This window comes from Octopus bimaculoides, chromosome 2 (assembly GCF_046866305.1).
Source record: "Octopus bimaculoides isolate indiv1 chromosome 2, ASM4686630v1, whole genome shotgun sequence".
NCBI classification, from domain to species: Eukaryota; Metazoa; Mollusca; class Cephalopoda; order Octopoda; family Octopodidae; genus Octopus; species Octopus bimaculoides.
The window spans coordinates 23,640,429-23,667,495 of NC_142929.1; the positions used below are offsets into that span (position 1 = coordinate 23,640,429).

The window sequence follows — 27,067 nt, forward strand, 5'->3', positions numbered from 1 at the left end:
TACTCATATATACGGGTATACATATACATGCGTACACACAACCCTTCATTTGTATAATGTTATAAAATACAGACATAAACCAAATAATGTAATATAAACAAAGATACAGAAGAAAGTGTAGACTAATTGCTGATAGTTAGGTAGTCATACACCGGACTATCAAATATTTCACTATCAAATGAATATAATGGTTACAAAAAATGATAATGAAAAAGCGTAAGAAGGATGCCGGTGACGTAATGTTACATACCATTGAAAAATATTTAGATAATATTTAAATTCGATTTATTTCTTTACTGCCAACAAGGGGCTGCACACAGAGGGAACAGACAAGGACAGAGAAACAGATTAAACCGATTATATCGACCTCAGTGCGTAACTAGTGCTTATTTAATCGACCCCGAAAAGATGAAAGGCAAAGTCGACCTCGGCGGAATTTGCACTCAGAACGTAGCGGCAGACGAAATACCTATAAGCATTTCTCCCGGCGTGCTAACGTTTCTGGCAGCTCGCCGACTTACATATATTTAAATACATATATTTAAATACGTTTAGCATATATAACTATGTAGCAGAGTATGAATAAATAGAAGCTAAGAAGTATTATTCGAACCCCAAAATGGAACTGGTTTAAAATATGAAAATCTGTTTCTAATATAATGAATATGTGTTTCTAATATAATGGGCGTATCATTTCATCCGAAGTTCATTAGACCTGTTAATTATATTACCTGAACGTTTCAGTAGTTCCTATAATTAAGCGCAGTAGAAGGTGCACTCATACCTATCATTTGAATAAGTTAATGCACATTTTATTATACTTCAGGTAAAATGGAATCTAATTCTTCTGTTTCTTAATTCCCAGTTGTTTTTCCTTGAGTGGTGTAACCTTAGCTTTCTCACGATTATTGCAGATGTAAGAATGATTATATAATCTCTCCTTGATCTTGCAAGAAGTGGAACCGATGTTGTGTTTAGGTTAGTTATTACGTTTTAAAATAATTAAGTCGGGTGATTCAAAATATTCTGTTGTATCTAACTATTACATGAGAATTTTTTTCTCTTCTATCAAAAGTAGTTAGCGATATATTTCAATAACACCACAATGTTGATAGCTAATGGTGTTCCTTCTATTTTCTTTTCTAAGATATTTTACCCACATCGTACATTCTTATTTACCTTCTTAATCCTTCTATGTTTTGAGATCGTAAAGTCATTTGATATCTGTTTCTCGCTACCCCGTTATAGCTACTACTTCTAATTTTTTTATAAATTCGAATGTTAATTCTTAAATACTACTTATCCAAAAATTCTGGTTGTATTCGGCATTATTAAGGTGTTATCACACCTCTTCATAACCGTTTAAAACTTTACCTGTAGATGATGACTTTTATGCTATGATGTAATCTATGAACACATCAATACGATTCTATAATTCTACCGAAAGAGCTGTCGTAAATTTTAAACATCAGTTGTGTTCTTAGACACACGCACGCACTCACATACACACACATATATATATATATTGAAGGTGAGCATTAATCTATTTCAATATGGTTTGATTTGGGATTAGCATTCACAAAAAAATCTGGTGCAGTAACTGTAATTGTTAGCTTCATTTATCTATACAAAAACAAACAATAACATAATTTATAACTTGCAGCTTGGAGCCGTATATATTCCTCGTTAAATATTCTTATTTCTGTGTCTATGTATAAATTTATAGATCTTTATAACATTGTTTCATTACGATAAACATTTCGACAAATCGTATTCGATTTCATTCCAACGTTAATTCTGTGTAGTATGTAGTACCGGAACACATGTCGTGAAAAGCATAATAATTTTATGCGTAGGAAAACGATATGGGGATAAATACTAGCATTGCTTTAAAACGAAATATACTGTGTTAATTATGGAATAGTTTGATGTTGTCTGATGTGTTATACTTCTGAATAGGAATTGAAGACATACTTCCTGCCGAATAGAAACGACGTAGAATATAACTGTAACCGATGAGTCACTGTATATTGACAGAAATATATATCTCAGACGGTGAATAACTAGCAAGCAGAATGGATTCATTATTGGAAGGAATATCAAATGATACCACGTACTTGGAATCAGCAGGGTGAAAATATTTGGCATTTATTATGGCATAGAAAATATTTATTGAATTGGTGTTGATATATATTTCACATTTGCTGGGTATCTTCCAAAGTCGGTTCGTATTCTTGTTTATGATTTTCTTTAAATTGATAATATATATCTATATATTCCGTAAGAACAAAATATGATGCCTACGTCTCTTATATCTTGAATAAATGAGATATCTTTAGATAGGTTCATATCGTACTTCAAATTTCAAAAGTTGATGTTTTCAGCAGATGTTAACAGCAGAACTGGGGTGCAGAGTGCAATGGATTTTGTCGACGCTTCTAATTAAAGAAGAAAGTACGGAAATACGATAAAGTGTCTGAGGACATCATATTTTCAGGTAACATGATAAAATCATTGAGGTAGTAAAGGTGGAATGTACATATCGTGTGTGACATAATGAAATTGAAGGACTATAAAGTTTAAGAAGAATGTGCGATGTGGTTAAAATAGTCTAAGACAGAAAAGGAAATGGAAGAAACATCATTAGCCGTATCAATATTAGGACGTTATTGAGACATACTGTTAACTAATTTTGATAGAAGAGAAAAAAACTCCTGTGTAATGATTAGATACAATGGAATCTTTTGAATCTTAATTGACAATGTGTTACAACCATGAAGTGTTATATGTACACTGCAGATAACAAGGAAAGCGAGTGCCAGAAAATCAGTCAACGTAAAGTTATACGTCAGCCGAAGAGATCAGTAATGAATATAAAGATGCAGATAAAAATAATACTAACATCTGGAATAATGGAACGTGAAATGAAAATGATCTAAAAAATGAGTTTGTCAGGCAAACAGAACATAACTACGTTTCTTTACCCTAATTTGTCTTTCAAGCACACTGTAGGAAATTTGTAGATTGTCGGCAAAGTGAAAGAAGCGTATCGTCTGCTGTAGCAGCTGCTTGATTAATAATTAATGGGTTTAATTTGGAACAGAGGCAGTGTATACTATACGAGTGTGCTTCAGAACGGATCTGTGTTTATCATTGACATGATAAGTATTGCCACGAGTTATGTCCCTTAATATTCAAGCGCAACTTTGTGATTCAGGAAATAGAAACAATTAATTATATATGTACCAAACAAAAATTTAAACTGGAGACGATATGATTGAACGAAATCCTTGAAGCTGGAGTGTCATTATTATAGAGAGTGGACAGTTTAAATAACTGACCCTATTTGATATATATATATATATATATATGTATGCGCGTGTGTGTGTGTGTGTGTGTGTGTGTGTGTGTGTGTGTGTGTGTGTGTATGCGTGTGTGTGTTCATTCTTATATTCTGTTCAAAGTTTAATCGATGAAATCGACATCAGCACATTCTTTTTACGTATGATGCTTATTCCGTCCGTCACATTAACTAAAATACCAAGTTACGAGGGTAAAAATAAACAACGTCAGTTTTCAAGTGTCGGGAGAGGGACAAGCAAAAAGCCCACTCATATATATATATATATATATATATATATATATACAGAGAGAGAGAGAGAGAGAGAGAGAGAGAGAGAGAGAGAGAGAGAGAGAGAGAGAGAGAGAGAGAGAGAGATACATATATGTATACACAAGGTGCTTACCGTGACAGGCTTTCACACAATTCCATTTTCATTCACTAAACGGTGCTTGGTCCGGGATTGTAACAAAGCTTTTGCTCAAAGTATCAGGCATTATATGTATGTATGCATGTATGGATGCATGTATGTTTGTATGTATGCAGTAATGTATGCATGTATGTATGCATGTATGTATGTATTTAATTATTCAATTTTATTCCAAACTTTCTTGCTAATAGTGAAAGAGCCGGTTTCTAACTTAGATCCAAGTCTCTTAAATTAGAATTTCAACATCAGCAGGATATGTTTGTATGTATTTATGTATATGTGCAGATTTGTATATTTTGCTTTATGTATATATTCTCATGTGTATAATTGCATATCTCGACATGCTCTTATATAAACTTCAGAAAAGTTATATGTTTGTTTGTATGTATGTATGTATGTATGTATGTATGTATGTGTCTATGTATGTCTACAAGTATGTAAGTATGCTTGTGCGCTCGCATGTTTATTTATAACTTGCTCGTAACAGAAGCATTTTGCAGTTAATCAAACCGAAGAAAAATGCCAACATAGTGCATGTCAGTTTTAGCGACAAACACATTAAAATCATCTAATCCAGAGGTTTTCAAACTTTTTGATTTGCGGACTCCTTTATATTTCACGCTTATGAAATTTATACATAATATTTGCTTAAACTAACATACATTTTTACATTTATTTATTTAACAGTATATAACAAATAGGTTTATTGTCAATTAAAAGATTTCGATTAAAAAACATATATAAAATCAAATTGCCCATAAAAAGTATTTGCTGTTCACGGAACCCCTGTCTTGTCCTTGCGGACACCCTGTGGTCCGCGGACCACAGTTTGAAAACCCCCTGATCTAATCAACGCTGCTCATTATTAGAAATCGGTCATCACCCCACAAAGAAAAAGTAAAAGAGACAATTGAATCAGCATTATAGGAATTATCTCCGAATCTCCACTGATGTATATACCTGGAGAAATAAGTGACACTTTCTATACAACTTTTATTGGAATTGATACTATTGTTTTGAAATTAACGCATCCGGATATAGTGTTATTATATTCAAATTCTGAAATATAACATAAAAGATGTCGATTCCATCTTTTATATTTAATGACAATCATCTTCAGAGACAAAATATTTCATGAAGACAGAGTATATTATGGACGATCACTAACCTTTATACATCTCTTAAAAATTACAATACATAAGATATTTATTAGTATTAAGCGAAATGAAACTCAATCGTCAAAGAACTAAAAATGTAAATTATCAAATTATGACTCTTTTCGATTATCTATCTATCTGTCTATCTATCGATCTATTTATCTCTCTATCGTCTATCTATCCAGCAATCCAGCATGAATGATGAATATAATATTTTTCATGAATATGTATAGAGTTCTGTGCACAGAGATACAACACACACACACGCTTAATTGGAATTATGTAATCTACTATGTACACACACACACTCACGCACACACTCACACAGTCACACAAACAAACACACACACTCACACACATACACACACATACATATATATATATATATATATATATATATATATATATATATATATATATATATATATATATATATATATATATATATATATATATATATACAAACATACATACATATGTATGCATATCTATATTATATGTATATATTATTAATAAACATGTGTCCAAATTTTGAATTATGCCGTACATGAAATATAACTTAACTATGAAATATCATGGAATGTATACATACACACTCAGCACGAAGTTACTATGTACATTATAAAAAGAAAGGTTTACATAGGAAAAGAAAATATGCTAATGCATTTCATAAAGACATGTGATATTATTACTTAAGCTAACCTTTCACATAATGGAAATGGAGTGTTTACTTTAAATATCTATCGATTCCATAATTCAGTAACGTTCTCTGATTATGGTATGTGATAACATGTGTAATTCAGAAGAACGAGAATTATCCTGAAATAAGTTGCTTTCAGGTCACAGAATTCATACAAATAGTTACGTTTTTAAAGGCCAACTACATTGTGTCAGTGGTGTAATTTGCACAAACGATCATTAAGGAATCTCAATAATGGATGGCCTTCCTCCATATGCATTTATGCGTCATATATGTGTATGTAAAAATGCATACGTATATACGTAGGAATAAATGATTATAAACACGCAGCAATACACTTATACACACACACACACACACTTATATATGTATGTATATATTCAGACATACACAGGTACATGCGCACTCATACTCACAAATATATGTATTTATATATATATATATATATACAAAAATATACGTATACACTCACACCGCATGCTTATATCCATATGGGTGTGCATGTGGGTGTGCGTATGTGTGTCACTGCTTACACGTGCGCTCGTGCGCGCAGACACACAAACGCGCGCGCGCATACATACTCACCCACCACGTGTGCGTGTGCGTGTTTTTGATTTTGCGAGTCTTAACGCATGTTTAAGTTTCTGAAAATTCTGTACAATAACTTAACCCCACAATGTGTTCCCTGAGTGTTATAACGAGTTAATACTATAACATTGCTATTCTTAAAATTAATTTGTAAACCCAGTCATAACGAACCCACATGACATTAACTTTTGAAAGATAAGTAGATTATTCTACTGAAGTCGTAGTTTCTTTTCTTATCTATAAGTTAGTAAATATCTCATTCGCAGACACATCAGGCTTTCGAAATACGTATATTTAGCATATTATTGCACCTCATATCAATAAACGTTTATTCGTAGCATAATATAGGAATCTGCAGATCGTCAAAATATATGGCTGTGTTCCCTTTTCGCAAATACGTCGTCGGGGATTCAAACATACCTTGCAGTATGATTATACTAATGAAAAACTTGCCAATGAAATTTGGTAATCTCCTATGTGAACTAGACTGGCAGAGATGCCACATATATGTTTTCATGAAAAATACGTTACCGCGTTTCGCAACGTCATCAGACTCTTGGTTGTTTTATGGAGTAGCTGGAGTGTCAAGTATTGTTCGCATTGAGGATAATATCTTCCTCCACTTCTTTCATTTCTAGAGATCATATAAGATACTCGCTGTTCATTTACCTCCCGATAATAAATCATATAAGAAAGGTTGTTGAGCCTAATTACACAGTTGATGCTAATTACCGACCAATTAATATCATGTTCAAATATTAGATATTTGCACAATGTATATAAAAGACTGATAGTTATTAAATTAGCGTACAAATTTCAATATTATACATACCTGTGAGGCGGCGATTTGATAGAATCGTTAGCGCTGTGAGAAAAATACTTAGCAGTCTTACGTCCGTGTTTACTGTCGGAGTTCAAATACCATTAGAGTCGACTTTGCCTTTCATCCCTTCAGGGTCGATAAAATAAGTACCAGTTCAGTACTAGAGTTGATGTAATCGACGTACATCCTCCCCGGAAATTGCTGGCCTTGTGCAAAAAGGTTGAAATCAATATTATACCCAGAAGTCTGTGATAAGTAAATAAGTGTAGTAGTGCAATAAGCGTTCTTAAATTCCTTTCAAAGTGCAAAAAAAACAACTTTATCATGTATGATTAGAGACTATTCCTACCAGTTAGGGATGCAACATTTTTGGCAAACCTGTAATGATCAAGTATGATCAATGTTTGTTCCAGGAGGGTTCAATTAATTTCAATACTTTTGAAGGGTTCTTTGATCCTGTCACACATCGAGAATGCAAATTGTTTTTGCTAGTGGCCTTGCAAGCTCTTTCCAAAATTAAATTTGTTCAATTTCGTCAGTTTGTGGTTGTGAACTCGACTTTCTTGCTGAGATAATTATTTCATCAAGTTCTTAATTGTGATCATTCTCGTTTCACACACGATTGTTGGTGTCTAGTTAGGTTTCCCACATTTTAATCTGTTTGCACTTCTGTAGTTTGAAATGTAAGCTGTTAAGTTCACTTGAATATTTGTTGAATATTTACACTATATTCACGAGAGCAGAGTTGTAAAATCGACAAAGAAAAACAAAAACGGGAAGCATCAACGAAACTCCTTCACCTTCACCTTCACCTGCTGCTGCTGCTGCTACTACTACTACTACTACTACTACTACTACTACTACTACTACTACTACTACTACTACTACTACTACTACCACTACTACTACTACTACTACCAGCATACGTTATCGTTCGTAGTGAAATAGAGAGCAACGAACCAAGATTCCAGTCTATTCTATAAGTATAAGAAAACGTATCGTTGTATTATGTAGTCCTAGATACACGATGCCAATAAAAAATCTATGCAATAGTCATACTCAACTCTTTTTGTTCATAATTCTGTTTAGTCATAGTCGACTTGGAGCTAAAGAACAAAATAAGATCTACTCTATCTACGGTTCATTATAATTATCATTTCAAAGAGTGTTTAGACATAATATTTGAAATGCAACAGTGAAGTCAGTGTCATAAACTGATAAACTCCACTAGTGACATCAGGTCTAATTAACTAACATCTGAAGTCACACCAATTAGATTTTATTGATTCCGGTGCATTGTGTAATGCTACTAATAGAGGACTATATGATAAAGATTTAATCTCATTGATAATCAACCATTTTTATAGCTCTTACTTAAAAGATGCCATTCTCAAGTGTTTGGACCAAACAATAGTTTTATGGCAACTTAATATTTGAAAATATTATATTTGATATTCATCAGCTATACTATTAATTTTCAAGGCATAAACCATAGTCCATCGATAATATCATTGGACATATGAATCAAATATTTCTTATACACGCCTAAACAAATCAAGCACGTTTTGATAAAAAATAGTTTCTAGTTTGAAGTAAGTTGCCAAACATTTTTTTTATTATTAGATTTTATGTTTAAATCAGAAAACATATACTACCTAGACATATTTGCTTACTGAAATTGATTCGGTTTCAAAATAACGCGTCCTTGGAGATTATGGGAAACTAACATAAGAAAATAATTCCTATATAAGTTATCTTGGTGCTATAATGTTAAATATATCAGCCATATGGTGTGTATATTATTAATTCTGTTTGTATATTGATTTTCTTCTATAATCAGAAGAAACTTAGAAAAAAATCTAAAATCAAATTTGTACATATAAAGTAAACATTTGCAGACTGCTTGGCTTATTATATGAAGACATGAAAGGCAGTTATATACCAGCAACACCAATGAGAGCAGCAGTAGTATCAGCTATAACAACTCATATAAATACAAAAAACACTACAACGTTAATTTCATCTAAACCTGAGATTAGACGTTTTCTTTAGTAGCTTGTGACAAAGCAGAACTGAAGGAATTGTCAAGAATGGTGATTGAAATCAATACAATGGTGACAGGAAGCAGTATAAACTTGAAGTGAATAAGTAAACATTGTTGAGATAAGGGACCGAAGCGAATATTAAGGAAATTTTCAATTTGACGAAAGAGAGATATATGATGTTTAATCGTAGAAAAATATGAAAAAAAAAAAGCAAATAAACAAACAAACACAAATATTTGTCAAACAAATCGAAACAAGTATGATTACCGTTCATGAAATATTGATGAAAAGAAAATCGATGTCTATAACTTGTTTGAAACATTGAAGAACAGTCGTTATTTGTCAACTGGTTATCTCACCCAATTAGTTGAACTATGAGAGAATTTGAAGCTTTGTAATTTATTTTCTCGATAGTTTTTTTCTGCATAGATCGATTCTAACTCCAGGATATTTTTGTTTACTGATTGATTTTTTCGCCTCATCAGTTTTCGATCTTACTAATCAATAAGTAGAAACTGGTGGAAAAAAAAAAGAATTATACTTAGACTGCCACACTGCCCTTCGTTCATACGATAATCTTCTATATACCAGAAAATACGTATTGTGCAGAACGTCAGGGAAACTATATGTTCAGCCATATATAGGTCATTACGTCTAGTCATAGACCTGAATATCCGGGAGCAATGGCTGTCGTAAACCGAGGATAAAATAAGATTATACTACATATAATGAGAAATAGCAACTAAAATAGAACCTACAAATATTAGTCTATACAGAGACGAAGAATTCACGGAGTAAATGATTATTGACTTATATGAAAGCAAATTAAGAAAAGGGTTAATTAGTATATCCAGGGAGTTCATTCTAAAATATATACGAATAATTAACCAGAAAATTGGTATATTCTAGAGACATAGTTTCCTGTCTAGTGTTTATGTGTTTGCAAGCACCGACATTACCATAAACGAAACACAGAAACATTAGCCATTAATGTCACCAAAATATTTAAGCATGCCACAAGCAATAACTGTACATGTATTTTCACGCTATATGCATGTAAAACAATATTACATATCGTATAATATCTTAGTTCGTTAGAAAGAAATAATGTCAATGTTGTGCTAAATTAATGAAACAGTCAAAACCTAGCATGACTCCATACAGATGCAGTATGAAACAGATGCAGGAAATTCTTCCAAATCGTCAAAATATATCCACACACTTTCAATGACTGTTTCTAACTTTGTTTTATTTATATTTCTCTGTCAAAATTCTATAATAAGCTTAGTATTGATCTTGCTATGGTCAGCTTTGTTTATTTGTGTACGGTAGGGTCACACATTTGTAATATTAACGAAAAGTCACAAATAATATGCGATCATCCTAGCACAAATATGACTGAAGAAACTGGAGCAACTATACCTTTTACAATAAAGGCATGTTCAAAGTGCTTGCTTCAAGAGACATTACAGGAGCTACATATGCCCTGTACCTATACATATTAGGTTGTCAAGAAAGTTCTTGCGGTTTTAGCCTTTAACTTCAGATGCATATATTTCGGCTCAAACAACACTTTATTAATTGAAATAAACACCTTCATTATCAACACACTTTTGCCAATGCGAAATAAGTTTATTTATGCCAGTAATGTAAACATCCTGCGTTCTGGTTGCGATGAAGTCGTTGAAGGTGTGTTTGGCACCGTCTTGGTTGAAGCATTTCTCACACAGGAAGTTGGCGAGATGCTTGAAAAAGTGGTAGTCGGTAGACGAGAGGTCGGGTGAGTATGGCGGATGAGGCAGAGTTTCGTAGCCCAATTCGTTCAATTTCTGCAGTACCAGCTGTGTGACGTGCGGCTGAGCGTTTGTCGTGGAGTGGATTTGGTCCTTTTCTATTGACCTGGCTGCTGTTGTCGGAGTTTCTTATGTAGTTCATTCATTTGCCGATAGTGCTTCTCCGTCGTAATGGTTTCACCTAGATCCAGAAACCGGCTGCAGACCACCAAACAGTTACCATGGTCTTCTTTTGGTGCAGCTTTGGCTGCGGGAAGTGTCATGCAGCGTTGTCGGCGTCCAACTACTGAGCTTGGTCGCGGGTTGTCCTAAAGAATCCACTTTTCATCGCAAGTCACAATTCAATCGAGAAACGAGTCGTTCTTGCTGCGTAAAAGACCAGATGACGACACTTCAAAAAGGCGTTTGTTTTTTGGGGGGTTGTCTTTCAATTCTTGCGGCACCCATTTCTGAAGTACTTTTGTTTTTCCAATCTCTTTCAAGCTGTTGGAAATTGTCGTATACGTTATGTCTAATTCAGAAGCAAACTCTCTAGTAGTTGTGTGTGTATTGGCTTCGACTAAGACTCTTAGTTGATCGTTGTTAACATCCGATGGCCGGTCTCTACGTTCATCATATTCAACACTCTCGTCACCGCTACGAAACTTCTTGAACCACCATTCTGCTGTACGTTCATTAGTGGTTCCTTGGCCAAACGCATCGTTGATATCCCGAGCTATTTCGGCAGCTTTTCGGCCTAGCTTGAACTGGAATAAGAAAACTGTGCGAATTTGCTATTTGTCCACGTATTTAACGTTTTGGAAAAACATATCCTAATTATTCAACAAGAAAACGAGTAACACATTTAGATAGAGCGAAAAACGAGCTTTAAATTTATATATAAAGTCAAAGTAATTTAACGATAATTAATTTGAACATACATTATTTAAAACCAAATTTTAAAATTCCGCAAGAACTTTCTTGACAACCTAACATAATGCTTTTCAGTAAACCTAAAGTTCGTGATACACAATACACACAATCATTCAGATAGAAAAGCAGAGTTACTATATTTTCGATATGGAAAGATGAGTAAATGATAACCGTTTAAGTAAAGAAAGCATAACAGCAAAGCTAACAAACTATATCATCTAAGGTCCTTCAACAGGCTGAATTGCCTTTTGTAGTCGATCCGTAGATCAATAATTGTTTCTCCTTTGCAGTTGTTGAATCAAATTTCTCTTTATTATACGTTTCCTGGTCAAAATTGAAACTATACATTTTGAATCAACTATGAAATAAGAGATTGAATATCGCGATATGACAAGTTCATTAATCACCTCAGACTTCGTTCATTCTTCATATTACAGCTGAATATATATGTAAGAGACACACATGAAGCTAGTGTTTTGTCTGTCCAAAACTTTTACTAAACAGTAAAACATTTGGAGAGGAAAACAAGAGCCTTACTGCTATTTACTAAGTTAATATTGATATAGTTTCTGATCTATTACTTAATGCCAAATTCACTTTCAATACAGGCAACATTATTTTCTTTTTCAAATAACCAGCTTCTCAACATAGTCATTTCCCTTCAACTAACAATTTCTAAAAGCAGTAATATATTTATCCATGAAATATTGCAATTGACACGTATGTTACTGATTATTGCTAACTCGTAGCTTAAATACCGACGAATAAAAAGCGATCTGACCTAGCCAATGTATGCGCAATAGAAACTGTGTTCTTAAACTTCACAGGAGTGCGGATGTTTTTAACCGATAATCAACCACAATCAGCGTCTAAGGATGCAGAAAGTCGGAACAGCGCCACAGACGTTCCCAAAATATATTAAAAGATATACTCCCAAAATATGTATTAGGTATTTTCCTTCCGTTTGTTATAATCAGTATTATATATATATATATATATTAATAAACGTTTCAACCACATGTACTTATCGCGCTACTAATAGTTTCCCGTACGTGCGTAAGTTCAACGGGCACCACATTCAATTGGCACCTGATGAACGTACGCATGTACGGGACACTATTAGTAGCGCAATTATTACATATAGTTGAAACGTTTAGTATGATTGAACTCTCATTGGATGGAGTATTTTCGGTTTGAATTTTATGCAATTAATTTCTTATATATATATATATATATATATATATATATATATATATATATATATATATACGAGTGAGTGGACAAATGCAAGAAAAGCACTATTCCACGTGTGTGGAACAAAACAGTTAGATTCAAATTCGTTGGGAATTTTTGAGTTTCAAGCGCGATGCCAGTCGTCAGCCATTTTGAATTTGAATTTGATTCAAGTGTCACACACACATATATATATGCATGCAGGTATATATATATATATATATATATATATATATATATATATATATATATATATATATATATATATATATATATATATATATATATATATATATAATCAAGCAATCCTATGACCCCCACTGTGTTCCATTCCTTGCCACTCCGAAATTGTAGTTGTTCTTCTCTTAGTTTATTCTTGCTGCAACAGTGGCAATATGAAATTCTTTCATTCACTTGCTCTGATAAAATATTTGATAAAACATATATTTTGACTGTTGAAAATCCATATTTGTTGCAATTAAAGATGGCATGCAATGCCTGCATTTTTGAATTAAATGTAGCCGCTTGAAACAGTCGTATGTCATTATGACTTGACATCCTCTTAAGTATTTTCATTTTGCTCACTTCGAGTTGTGCGCATATGTGACTGAATGGGTGCCTAAACTTAAGTACCTAATTCAAGTGAATCTTAATTATATATATATATATATATATATATCGAAGTTATTCCAGCAAAAGTTTAATAATATCATAGTGAGTTTTATATAGATCATTTGCTAGGAGTCTCATACATCATTGAATTAATCGAAAATTTCCAATTTTATGTAAAATTATTAATGAATTTTATCACAGTTAATCAAAAGCGGAAAATATTCTGTCATTGTTATAACTTGTAATAGGTCAATATATATGGAAAGAATGAGATGAAGTGTTACAGTATATATTTTGAAGTTAAACATTCGAGATGTAAAGCATTTCTTATTAGTTGCTGATTGGAGTATATAACTGGTTATATAAATGTACTGCATTGCAAATCATGCGGACCTTTCAATATCGTCACATTTTCCTTTTTTAGATTTTGAAGAAGGATTATTTTGTTTCGCTTACTCGATTGTCTAGAAGCATTCAAAAACATGCACAAGTAATTCACCCATTCCTTGGCATTTTATACAAGAACTATGGAATCCGATTTTAAAGTATCTTTTGAAAACACATTGATTGTGCATCTCTAAAATATTTTGCCTATGTACTATTATTGATATCACTGTTTATGTTTTTTGTCTTATATCGTATGTCAATATGAAGGCACTTTGTTCACGCTCCTGTTTAACTGTGGCTTAATTTTGCTTTCATTCACAATACTAATTTTTATCTTCTCATCTTATTTACGCAAAACAATACTGCAATTAATATTTGAATCAATAGTGAAAGCTGTTACATGCGCATGAAAAATGCTTACAATGTGAATGTTTAACGATTTGCAAATGTAAATCATGTAAAATAACCTAGATATGTCAGTCAACATCATGTGTTAAGCTAGTAAACAAATCGATTCTCCTACAAAATATGGCGCTCGAAAACAAAAATTATCTTATTATCTAAAAATTATAGAGCAGATTAAAATGCTTAAGTTAATATTACATCAAAATATTATTAAATGTATCACATTTATTCTATAAAAGTATAGTTACATCAGTTAATATTTATTCGTGTAAAGAATATTATAGATATAATATCTATAAATATTTCATTCAACTTCAGCAAATCGACTAATATTTAGAAATATTAACATACATAAAGTTGTAGCATTCTCCTAACATCAATGAAATCTGCTGTGTTGTTAAATTTGAGAGCGCTTTCTTTTTTAATATATCATGGACCGGAGTGAAAGAATTGAGAGCAAGAGGACTGAAGGCTAAAAGTGAGAACTGGAAAGTTTCATTATGAAATTTTGGTAACTGGAAATAATATTGATAAAATAAAATAAAAATAAATTAAATAATGCACACAACAATTAAGAAAGGTAAACCACGTGTTGGTTATTGTTACTTAATATGTATTTAGGTTATGGCGGCGAGCTGGCAAAAAGTTTAGGGCGCTCGGCGAAATGCTTAGCGGTATTTCGTCTGTGTTTATGTTCTGAGTTCAAATACCTCTGAAGTCGACTTTGCCTTTCATCATTTCGGGGTCGATAAATTAAGTACCAGTGGCGTACTGTGGTAGATCTCATCGACTAAGATTTAGGGTCTTGTGCATCCAGTAGAAAAAAATATATATTAGTCTAAGAGTGAAGACTATACGTGTAACAAGTATAAGACTTCGTTGGTTAGAAATTTACGTCGGTGATAAAGAGTATCGAAGTATGTATTTATGTATGTAAGTATGTATGTATGTATGTATATATTTGTGCATGTGTATGTGTGTGTGTATTTACGTATGTTTGTATGTATGTACAGGAATTTCAACCATGTTTCGTGGTCTGCTACCACAACAGCTCCTTTATAGGATCCAGTTAGCTCAAGACATCATCAGGAGGAACCACGTCCGGTTTCGGCCCCTACTCCTCTACCGTTTTGACGTGGCGGGGCCACCCCCTTTCGGAGGTGTCTTCAGCTCTGGTGCTGGGTGCATGTCTTCTTTCACTGTTTGTGACTGTTCTAATTCAACTGTGGAATTTCCCTCGCTATGGCTATTTTCCAGGAGGTTCTGGCCACACGTCTTACGGTTCATCAACCCGCGTTGTATTTTATTTAAATTCTTCCTCTGAAGAAGGAGTTGGTTTCCAACAATGATACACCGCTCATCTTTGGAATATAGACAACAAAACCACTCACATTTTAAATCTGAGAAACGTCTTGCATTGTTTTACTGTTCCGCTTACAGATTGTAATTATTCTGTGCGAAGAATTTTGCTGATTCCTTTTTCTGAAAATACAAGCTTATCCAGAGTGATAATTATGCATTTACTTACTAAACCAATTATTATGGGTATAAATGTAAATTTGCAATCAGGATATAGAAACTACAGATTTCGAAGCAGTTGTCCGTAGTTATCTCCTTTGATTTTCGAAGGGATATACACATAAGGAGGACAGCCGACCTTAATGATGTGTGTATGTATGTATGTATGCATGTATGTATGTTTGTATGTATGTATGTATGAATGCTTGCATGTATGAATGTATAAAGTTATATTTTGAAATTTTTCGAAAGAAAACTCATGCATACCTGTCTAACTGTCCATCTATCTGCCGGCCTCCCTGAATGTTTTACAATCTATCTATCTATCAATCCATCTATCTATCTATCTATCAATCTATCTATCTATCTATCTATCTATCTATCTATCTATCTATCTATCTATTTATCTATCTATCTATCTATCTATCTATCTATCTATCTTTCGATCTATCTATCTATCTATCTATCTATCTATCTATCTATCTATCTATCTATCTATCTATCTATCTATCTGTCTATCTGTCTGCTCTCTGCCTGTATGTCTGTCTTTCTGTCCGTCTGTCTATCTTCTATCTATCTGTCTGGCTGTCTGTCTTCTATCTATCAATCTATCTTCCTGTCTCTCTTTCTGTCTCTCTGCTCTCTGTCTGTGTGTCTGTCTGTTTGCCTTTTATGTATTTATCTATCTATCTGTCTCTGTGTACACACACAACACACATACACACATACATACCTGCATATATATGTATATATACATGCATATTTGTGTACAGGACATCAAAAACAAAGTCAACAAAATGAGACACGAGAACATAAAAAACAAAAACACAGAATACGAACTTTTTCCGTACAACGAAAGAAACAAATAGAGAAACAAGACATGCAGCATAAAGAACATTCCCTTCATCAGTTGTCTCCTGTTTTATCTACCCTGCGTTTCGAAGTTAGTGTCAAGAGGCGACTTCGTTAAAACAGTCTTTCCCGCAAAGCAAATTAAATAAAATTTGGATTTTATTTAAAGTGGTAAAAAAAAAAACAGGACAGTAACAACAAAACAACATTCCGCAAAGAGAGATAGTGCAACACATGGATTACACACCTTCCATTGAAGAAGTAAATCTGGCATTATATAAACTGAGGCCAGGTAAAGCTCCTGGATTGGATGGTATTCCAGTTGAAATTCTGAAAACTGGTGGGGATCATATTTCATCTGAAATACATAACCTGATTACTCAAGTTTGGAATGAATCTTCTGTGCCACAGAAATGGATAAATGACATCCTAGTCTCTGCATACAAGGTTAAGGGCCCAAAAGCAGTGTGTGGTAATTCTAGAGGGATAACTCTCCTGGCACATACCGGGATGATACTTTCAAGGATCATGTTAGATTGTCTTGTTGATAATGTTTGTCCACATGTGATTCCTGAACAACACTGTCGTTTTAGATCTGAGCGAGGAACAATGGACATGATATTTTCTGTGAGCCAGGTTCAAGAGAAGTGCTTAGAAGAATACCAGGTTTTCATGGATTTAACTAAGGCATTTGACTCGGTAAACAGGGAGACACTGCGGATTGTTTTGTGTAAATTGGTTGTCCAACCTATTTTGTTAGCATTTTAAGGAGCTACACAGAAACAGGAAATGTTAGGTAGTCTTTAATGGTGAGCTATCTCATAAATTTTCGGTGGACAACGGTGTCAAACAGGGAGATATTCCTGCCCCTACACTTTTCTCTATTTATGTTGCTGCGTTATGTTGGTATGCTTTCAAGGATTGCAACAGGAGAATCGCAATCAGATTTCGGACATCTGGTCGTATGTTTAATTTGACCCGGTTTAACTGCAAAGCAAAGACTTGCAAAATAATTGTTAGAGAATCACTTTATGCTGATGATGGTGATTTGTTGGCACACTCAAAGGGGGGTATGCAACATTTAATGGGCAGATTTTCCCCTGCATGTGTACGTTGCGCACTTACAATTAGTCTGGGGAAAATATTTACTCCCGTGCCAGGACAAATATATTGTGAATCAAACATTCTTGTGAATGGAACAATGTTTGAAGTCGTTGACACCTATATATATATATATATATATATATATATATATATATATACACACGGTTTTCTTTTTCTATTACATCTGTCATTCATGCGATCCTAGTACTTATATTTTTTTAAAGTCTGGTACATTTTCTTTTGGTTAACTTTGTCGAACTACTAACTTACAGGTACAAAAAGATTGCCAGGAAGTGGTGCCAAGCAGAAGTATAATATAATCTGCATTTTGTCGTTGCATCATGTGGTACCAAGTGTTTCATATTCTTGGATAGCAAAAGTATACCCCTATGTGATATAGCGTTCACGAGTCCAAGAAAGGCTCTACTTCATGTCACTATTGTTGTCTTCTTCAAGTCTTTCGGAAAATATACCCATGCGTAGTCTAGTTTGGTATGTCGAACGTTTCACATCCAGATCTTTTTGCGGCATATATCGCGATGAGGATCTCATTGCCGAGAAATAGGCAAAGGATAGCTTCGCTTTTCAGCACTAGACCTTTTCTTTGCTGAAGTTCTTTAGCATGTGCTCTCTGATAAACATTAAACGATATTCGTAGGCTGTCTGCTTTGATATATACCTCTACCTCATTGACCTCTTTCTAAACAGTTTTTGTCGATATTATTGTTTCTGTGGAAGTTTCCAGTTTATGACAGGATACAGAGGGTTTTAATTCTTTCTGGGATACTGTGTTGTTCGGAAACCATATTTTTCTAAGTCCTGTATATTATTCCTCTGTCATTCCATCTTTATTCACAACACCTACGTATAATATTGTTTCATCAATGCCGAATTATTTGTAGTGTTCTTTGTGGGGAACAGGAGAGATAGTAAGACCATTGATGCACATGTTTCGTGTATAAGGGACTAGTTTTCCACGTTCAGAAATCAAATATTAGCATTTATTTTGGCCAAATTCCATTCCTCTGTTAGCTGGGAATGTTATTAACTAGAGCGTTTGGCATCATTACCAGTTTTAGCATAAAACTTAAGGTTATCAACAAAGAAATTATGTATTACATTAATAACTCTAGCTGTTGAAGATCATAGCATGTAGCCATTTCATTTTTGTAGCTTGAATGATAATCCATTTAATGCACAATATAAACAGAATCACACTATCTCTTTCGAATACTTCCTTTGAAATATTTATGACAATGGAGACGATCATACAACATTTAGTTGCAAGTGTGAGAATTGTTGCTCATGTCTTTGTGAGCCTCTTAACGGTAGCATCTATAGTAGCAGGTATATTTTCCAAATGTAAACACTTGAGCAACTATGAGTGGGGAATAGAATCAATCACTTGCCTATTATCAAGCAATGATACTATCGCAAAGTTTCGGCGTTGCTTTCTTACGTCAGACAGTACAGCTTTCTTTATCAAAAGTTGTTCTCTGCACCTGCCTGCTTATCAATATGTTGCTGCATTCCTTATTATCCTGGTGGAATTGTTTGAGGTAGCTTGTGTACAGTTTGTTCATAATGTTTAGGCAAAAAAGGCCAATCGTCTTCTGTCAGCTCTTTGGTACTATAGCAATCCAGTTTTGAATGTCACTATGACGTTCTATATTCCTGATGTGTATAGATATTAACTATTTTCTGTAAAGTGTCAGCTTCTTGATCTAATATCCACTCTTTAGGTCTTCTGTTATTATGCAGTTTGCTTACAGTTATAGTGAATTTTTCCGGGTTACTTGTACATATTTTACTGTCAGTGATGGTACAGTATTCTCTCCTAACTGCATTTCCCCACGATGTGTTAAGGTTTACATTTCAAATTTTAGAGCAGAATGATTAATATCTATGCTTCCCTTCTTCAATTCTATGTATAACGACAAACTTGCGACTTATTCATGCTCTTTCAAAAAGAGTTTTTCACTCAGTTTTCTGAGTTCGTGTTTTAGCTCAAGAGCTTGCTAACTAGAGTCACTATGAATGTTTTGTTATATTTTACAGAGGTATAAACTCATTATCTGCCGTCTTCTTTCAACATGCATTATACCCAAAATAGATTACTGATATATTTCTTTCAACATGCATTATCCTTAAATAGCTTACCGATATTTTAGTGCAGTTTTCACCAGTGGTGTTGTTATTGGCTTCTATGGTGTTCCACATATTATAAAGTGTATATTTAAAATACAATCTTGCCAGAATAAAGGTATTGTGCTATGCTTTATGTATATGAGTATGTCGTTTCTTTTGACTATAAAAAAAAATTTTTTCAGGTGAGTTCGAGCCCGTCGCTGTCAAGGCGATAAGACATTTTTAGAGACTTCTGTGTGTTTGTAAATATGTGGGCGATTGGGTGTGTTGGTTGGACCGTCGACGCACACAGCCAACTTGTGTATCCATTCATGTAAACATTTCAGATGCAAAATCTTTGGAGTGTTTTACAAAATCTTCACTGTACTGCAAATAGATTGGATTTGGAGAATCCACTTCAGTTTCTTTTGCGCTTTCTTCGAAAATTCTAGTATTTGAAGTTCTTTGTGTAAATATGTAGGTTCATAGCCTAATGCATTTCTGGTCATAGGTACTAACAAGATTTAGTAGTGGGCATCCGTCAGTCACGAGAGGTCATGGATCTGCGCTCGAAGAAATCGTTTCAGCTGCTGATGGTGGTGTAGTGTCTGCGTTGTCTGTAGAAGCCTACATGAGATTGGCAGTCACGCATACGGTAACTGCATTTGGAGACGATTTGTCGGCGCTGCTGGTTTATCGTGCAAATGAGATTACTTTTCTTTGGTGGCGAGTTCCTGGTCTCCAGCATGGGTGATCATTTGCAAACTTTTCCCATCTCAGGATGTCCAGATCAAGTGATTTCATATCTCTCTTGGAGACGTCCTTGAAAAGAAGATGAGGTCATCCTCGTTCTGATGGCTTTTTTGACACCTTCATACATTCCGTGAATGTTGCCCACATCAAAGCCCACATCAAACGACAGATGGCTTAAAACTGGTAGATTGCTGCTTTCCGTGTTTTATCGTCGCGGTTAGATGCCGCTGGAGCGTCCTCTCCGGGGCGCAGGCCTGGGCAGTTTTTGACAGGAGATCGGTAATTGCCCATGCACCACGTCTTCCCTCTCCACCACCACCAGTGTTATCAAGGGAAAGGTCGTGGCTAATACGACTAGGCACCAGTGAGGCCGCAAGAATTGCCAGAACGAGGTTGTTTACAGCGCCGAATTGCCCTAGGGACTCCGACTCCGGATTTATCATCGAAGTTTACTCCCGAAGCCTTTTTCCTTAAAGACAGGGCAGCGGAGTTGTTATTGCTGCTGTCTTGAATGAGTAAGGGCTTCTTTGGCAACGCAGCTAATAACGAGAGTGGCTTATTTGGATGGCCGATAAATCTGCAGAGTTCATGCTCACTTTGAAATGTCTCGTATTGAATCTTATAGGGTGATTAAATAGCAAAAGAGCACCCTCCTCACAGAGCAAGCTCTATGGTGTAGCCGGTTTACTCACATACGACCCGACTCCTGACCCCTGTGATTCGCTAGTTGGCAATACATAAATAAGTAAATAAAGAGAGAGAGAGAGAGAGAGAGAGAGAGAGAGAGAGAGAGAGAGAGAGAGAGAGAGATGGGATCGCGAGACTGGGGTACAAAGAGGGGACAAAACAGACTTTAACAGTAGTTCAGTTGTAGAAGCTGAGAAGCTCAAATATACTGAAGGGCTGCGTGAGTGTTACTGCTGCTTATTACTTGGGTTATTTTATTTATATTTGGGAGTTGTTGCCTAAGGCAAAAGCCTCGCGGCAAGCGGCTACTCGCACGAGCAGTGTGGTTGATCTGGTGGTGGTTAGGGGACGGTTGAGAGTGGTTACAGGAACAACGGGAGCAAGCTGGAACATATAGGTATCTAAGTAAATTATAGAAAAAGAAAACAACATATTTTCTTTGATAGAAGATCACACGGCGCCAGCAATAACCACCTTTAGACACACACACACACACACACACACACACACACGCACACACATACATACATACATACATACATACATACATATATATTTTATTCATATGCCCTTTAAAAACCTAGCCAGGCTCATGGGCCCGGTTTCCTGGTTTCTATGGTGAATTGTACACAGCGGGAAGCCTAAAATGTCTCGAATTGTATCTAGGGGCGAAAAAGGCAATAATGTGATGACTCCAGGATGAAATGGACAGTGAAGAAAAATAGAAGTGCGAGTCATGTGTTTCTGCCGTGAAGTTTCTTAAGTTTGAAATTTAAATTGTTTGATCATTTAAAATTCTATTCTAAATACAAAATATTTTCAATTTAAATAAAGTAATTATTTGAAAGAATTGGAAATGTATTTATTTTCTACTTATTTTCACTTTCAGAAAAAATAGATGATATATCAGACGATTTTTAATTAAGGAAATTATTGAAATGTAGATTTTCTTTCTCAGCAAAGACTTAATAATTAATCTGTTAATATTGTCGAAGCAGAAACGTTTAATTAAATATGTTAATATGTTTCATCTCATATTCAGCAAATTCAGTATATACTGTACATTGTACAGTATTTGCATTCAAGATGACTTCACAATAAACATATTTCTTAATTTATCTTCCTTTCACCAGGTTGAGTCAAAAGTGTTTACAGATTTTCACTGATGATTTTTGTCATCTTGTATCTCCACGGTTTATCATGAATTTGGTACAGCTAATTGGTCCATCATTGCTGAATTGCTCATTCTTTATTTTGACATATAACATATGAACATTAATTGGTTAATCTTTGTTTTACAGCTTTGAAAATGAGTAATGAAAAATTACAATTAGAACCACTTTACGCTACCTGTGCACAGTGCAACGCCAGCGGCAAAAGAAATTCATGATGTGTATGGAAAAACCAGGTACTCTCAACGAACATGAGACATAAAACTGGTTTAGACAATTCAAGGGAGTCGACACCAGCCTAGAAGGCAAACCGAGGTCAAGGAGACCTTGTATCGGGGAAGATGAGACCTAGGTAGAATAAGAGGAACAACTAAGCACAAGCATTCGTACATTATCAGCAGTGCTTCGTCCTTCACAAAGCACCGTCAGTCCACACCTCTATATGCTCGGCCTTGTGAACAGATAGTATCGAGAAGATCCTCATGAATTAACCAATGGGGAGACTCGATGACGTGTGAAAATTTGAAAACAGTTGCTGGCATATCTTCGAGTTCCCCATTTTGACGTTGAATTATAACGGAGGATGAAAAATGGATCTATTTTCGTAATTCCAACGACAGATATCATTGGCTTGGTTCCAGCAAATTTTTAGAACTTGGGGTTTAACGGGAAAGGTGTGAAGAGGTTATACTGTTTGATTGGTGCAATTTAGAGGGTGCGTATGGTGTTACACTTTGAGCATGTTCCAGATGGCTATGGTATGAACACTAAACTTTATGCTCAACAATTCAAGCGATTATACGACGCTTTGAAAGCCTGCTACGAGGAATTGGTGAATGGAATATGCGCAGCCTTACAAAATGAGGATGTCCCAGCACACACTACCAACGTGACCAAGCACAAACTTGTGAACGTGAGAAGCTGGAAGTGCTGACTCGCTGTGCATACAGCCCAGACATTGCGACACCGGCTTACAACATTTCCGTAGCCATTGCTCGTTTTGTGAACAGGCATTGGTCCAGCAATGTCAGTGATGTTGAAAACGGGCGCCAAAAGTATTTTTCTCTCTAAATAAGCTAAATGGCTTCTGGCAAAACTATGGCAACATACAATAGAATACGGTAGTATATATACTGGTGAATAAAATCCTTTAGTATGTAATTTATTTGATTAATTAAACCATGAAATTTAAAAAGAAAACAAGGATAGGTTTAAATGTTAAACGAGAGAGAGAAGAGAAAACTTAAAAGGATTTGGGGATAGAGATAGCAGTATCTGACTGAATCATGCAATGCTCATTTCAATCAAATTCGATCGAGCACTTTAATAACTGGTCTATGGATAAATACTTTATTTTGACACTAGTTCTCTCCCATACCATGCATATGTGTGCCTGCCTATCTATCTATCTATCTATCTATCTATCTATCTATCTATCTATATTTATATTCCTGACTGTGTGTGTGTGTGCGTGTGTGTGTGTGCGTGTGTGTGTGTGCGTGTGTGTGATTGTGTATGCGTGCACGAGTGCGTGTGCGAGTGCGTGCGGGAGTATTTTGTTTTGCGAAAACTGTGATCAAAAAGCGTATGTGGAAACCAATATTTTGGCAAAGTCATATTATGAAATTTAGTCATATTATGAAATACACGCAACCGTTGCTTTTTTTTTTTGTATATTTCCTTGATGAAAACTTTTTAACCACACTTCCTGTGACATTATCAATGTAGAAAAGAGAAAAAAATATATGTACAGAAAGAGCTACAGCTGAATGTGTTTACTAAGTCTTTAATCATATGACTTTTCGAATGACTAAAAATCTCTCTTTTCCGCCCCACGCCTACTCTCTTTCAATATATATAATTTGAAGAAAAAGAGAGAGGTCGAATAAAGGAAAGAAAGGGTATATATATATATATATATATATATATATATATATATATATATATATATATATATATATATATATATATATATATATATATATATATATATATATATATATATATATATATATATATATATATATATATATATATATATATATATATATATATATATATATATATATATATATATATATATATATATATATATATATATATATATATATATATATATATATATATATGTATATGTAGGTGCAGGAGTGGCTGTGTGGTTAGTAGCTTGCTTACCAACCACATGGTTCCGGGTTCACTCCCACTGCGTGGCACCTTGGGCAAGTGTCTTCTGCTTATAGTCTAGGGCTGACCAAAGGTTTGTGAGTGGATTTGTTAGACGGAAACTGAAAGAATCCCGTCGTATATATGTATATATATATGTATATGTATGTGTGTTTGTGTGTCTGTGTTTGTCCCTCCACCATCGCTTGACAACCGATGCTGGTGTGTTTAGGTCCCCGTAACGTAGCGGTTGGGCAACAAGAGACCGATAGAATAAGTACTAGGCTTACAAAGAATAAGTCCTGGGGTCGATTTTCTCGACTAAAGGCGGTGCTCCAGCATGGCTGCAGTCAAATGACTGAAACAAGTAAAAGAGTAAAGAGAGTAAAAGAGTAAATATATATATATATATATATATATATATATATATAAAGTGTAGTATATTGCCACTTAAGTGTGGCTGACCCCTAGGGGTGGATGTTACTGTTGCTTTTAGCCCCAGGAGGACATCTCCTCCAGCTGGCTTATCGACACACGACTGTGTCCTGTTTGCCAAGGGAGTTATCCCTCTCACCTCGACCAGCAGCACGAACGTATCCGGATTTCAGGGTTATTTCCCTTCGTCGGCGTTCGACAGCTGATGACCTTGGTGAGAGAGACAAAAACCTGGCAAACCTTATATCTACTTTTCCAGTGACATTCTTCACTGATATTGAAAAGGTGAAAACAAGCAATGTTAATTCTCTAAATGAAGTATTAACAGTAACTGCACGATAAAGTGTAGTATATTGCCACTTAAGTGTGGCTGACCCCTAGGGGTGGATGTTACTGTTGCTTATAGCCCCAGGAGGACATCTCCTCCAGCTGGCTTATCGACACACGACTGTGTCCTGTTTGCCAAGGGAGTTATCCCTCTCACCTCGACCAGCAGCACGAACGTATCCGGATTTCAGGGTTATTTCCCTTCGTCGGCGTTCGACAGCTGATGACCTTGGTGAGAGAGACAAAAACCTGGCAAACCTTATATCTTCTTTTCCAGTGACATTCTTCACTGATATTGAAAAGGTGAAAACAAGCAATGTTAATTCTCTAAATGAAGTATTAACAGTAACTGCACGATAAAGTGTAGTATATTGCCACTTAAGTGTGGCTGACCCCTAGGGGTGGATGTTACTGTTGCTTTTAGCCCCAGGAGGACATCTCCTCCAGCTGGCTTATCGACACACGACTGTGTCCTGTTTGCCAAGGGAGTTATCCCTCTCACCTCGACCAGCAGGACACAGTCGTGTGTCGATAAGCCAACTGGAGGAGATGTCCTCCTGGGGCTAAAAGCAACAGTAACATCCACCCCTAGGGGTCAGCCACACTTAAGTGAGCAAATCAACCCCACGACAAGTCTAGTACTTATTCTACAGATCGTTTTTGTCGAGCCGCTAGTTTACGGTGACATAACACACCAGCATCGGTTGACAAGCGATGTTGCAGGGGGTCAAAAACATACACACACACACACACACACACACACACACACACACACACACACACACACACACACACACACACACACATATATATATATATATATATATATATAGTGTAGTATATTGCCATTTAAGTGTGGCTGACCCCTAGGGGTGGATGTTACTGTTGCTTTTAGCCCCAGTAACATCCACCCCTAGGGGTCAGCCACACTTAAGTGGCAATATACTACACTTTATCGTGCAGTTACTGTTAATACTTCATTTAGAGAATTAACATTGCTTATATATATATATATATATATATATATATATATATATATATAAAAATACAACGGGCTTCTTTCAGTTTCCGTCTACCAAATCAACTTACAAGGCTTTCGTCGGCCCGAAGATATAGTAGAAGACACTTGCTCAAGGTACCACGCATTGGGTCTGAACCCGGAACCATGTGGTTGGTAAACAAGCTACTTACCACACAGACACACAGGCACACACACGTACATACACACACGCACACACATATGTCGATGGGAGGCAAGGTACTTATCACACAGCTACTCCTGCGCTTATATATATATATATATATATATATATATATATATATATATATATATATATATATATGTATATATATACATACATACATACATATACAAATACATACATATATGCATACACACGTCGCGCACGCACGCACGCACGCAAACGCACACCTCCGATCATTAATGTAGCATGCATGCATTAAAATGTAGTGAAACCCAGTTATCTATTGATCTTTTCTAAAA

At 35.1% G+C, this 27,067-nt stretch overlaps 1 protein-coding gene across 1 annotated transcript; it reads left to right on the forward strand.

Annotated features, from left to right (window-relative positions):
* The first annotated feature begins 17,029 nt into the window (after nt 1-17,029).
* Nucleotides 17,030-17,563, forward strand: LOC106868114 (uncharacterized). Its single transcript, XM_014913243.2, has one exon. The coding sequence runs from the start codon at nt 17,030-17,032 to the stop codon at nt 17,561-17,563; it is 534 nt and encodes a 177-aa protein (XP_014768729.2).
* Nucleotides 17,564-27,067: the final 9,504 nt, after the last annotated feature.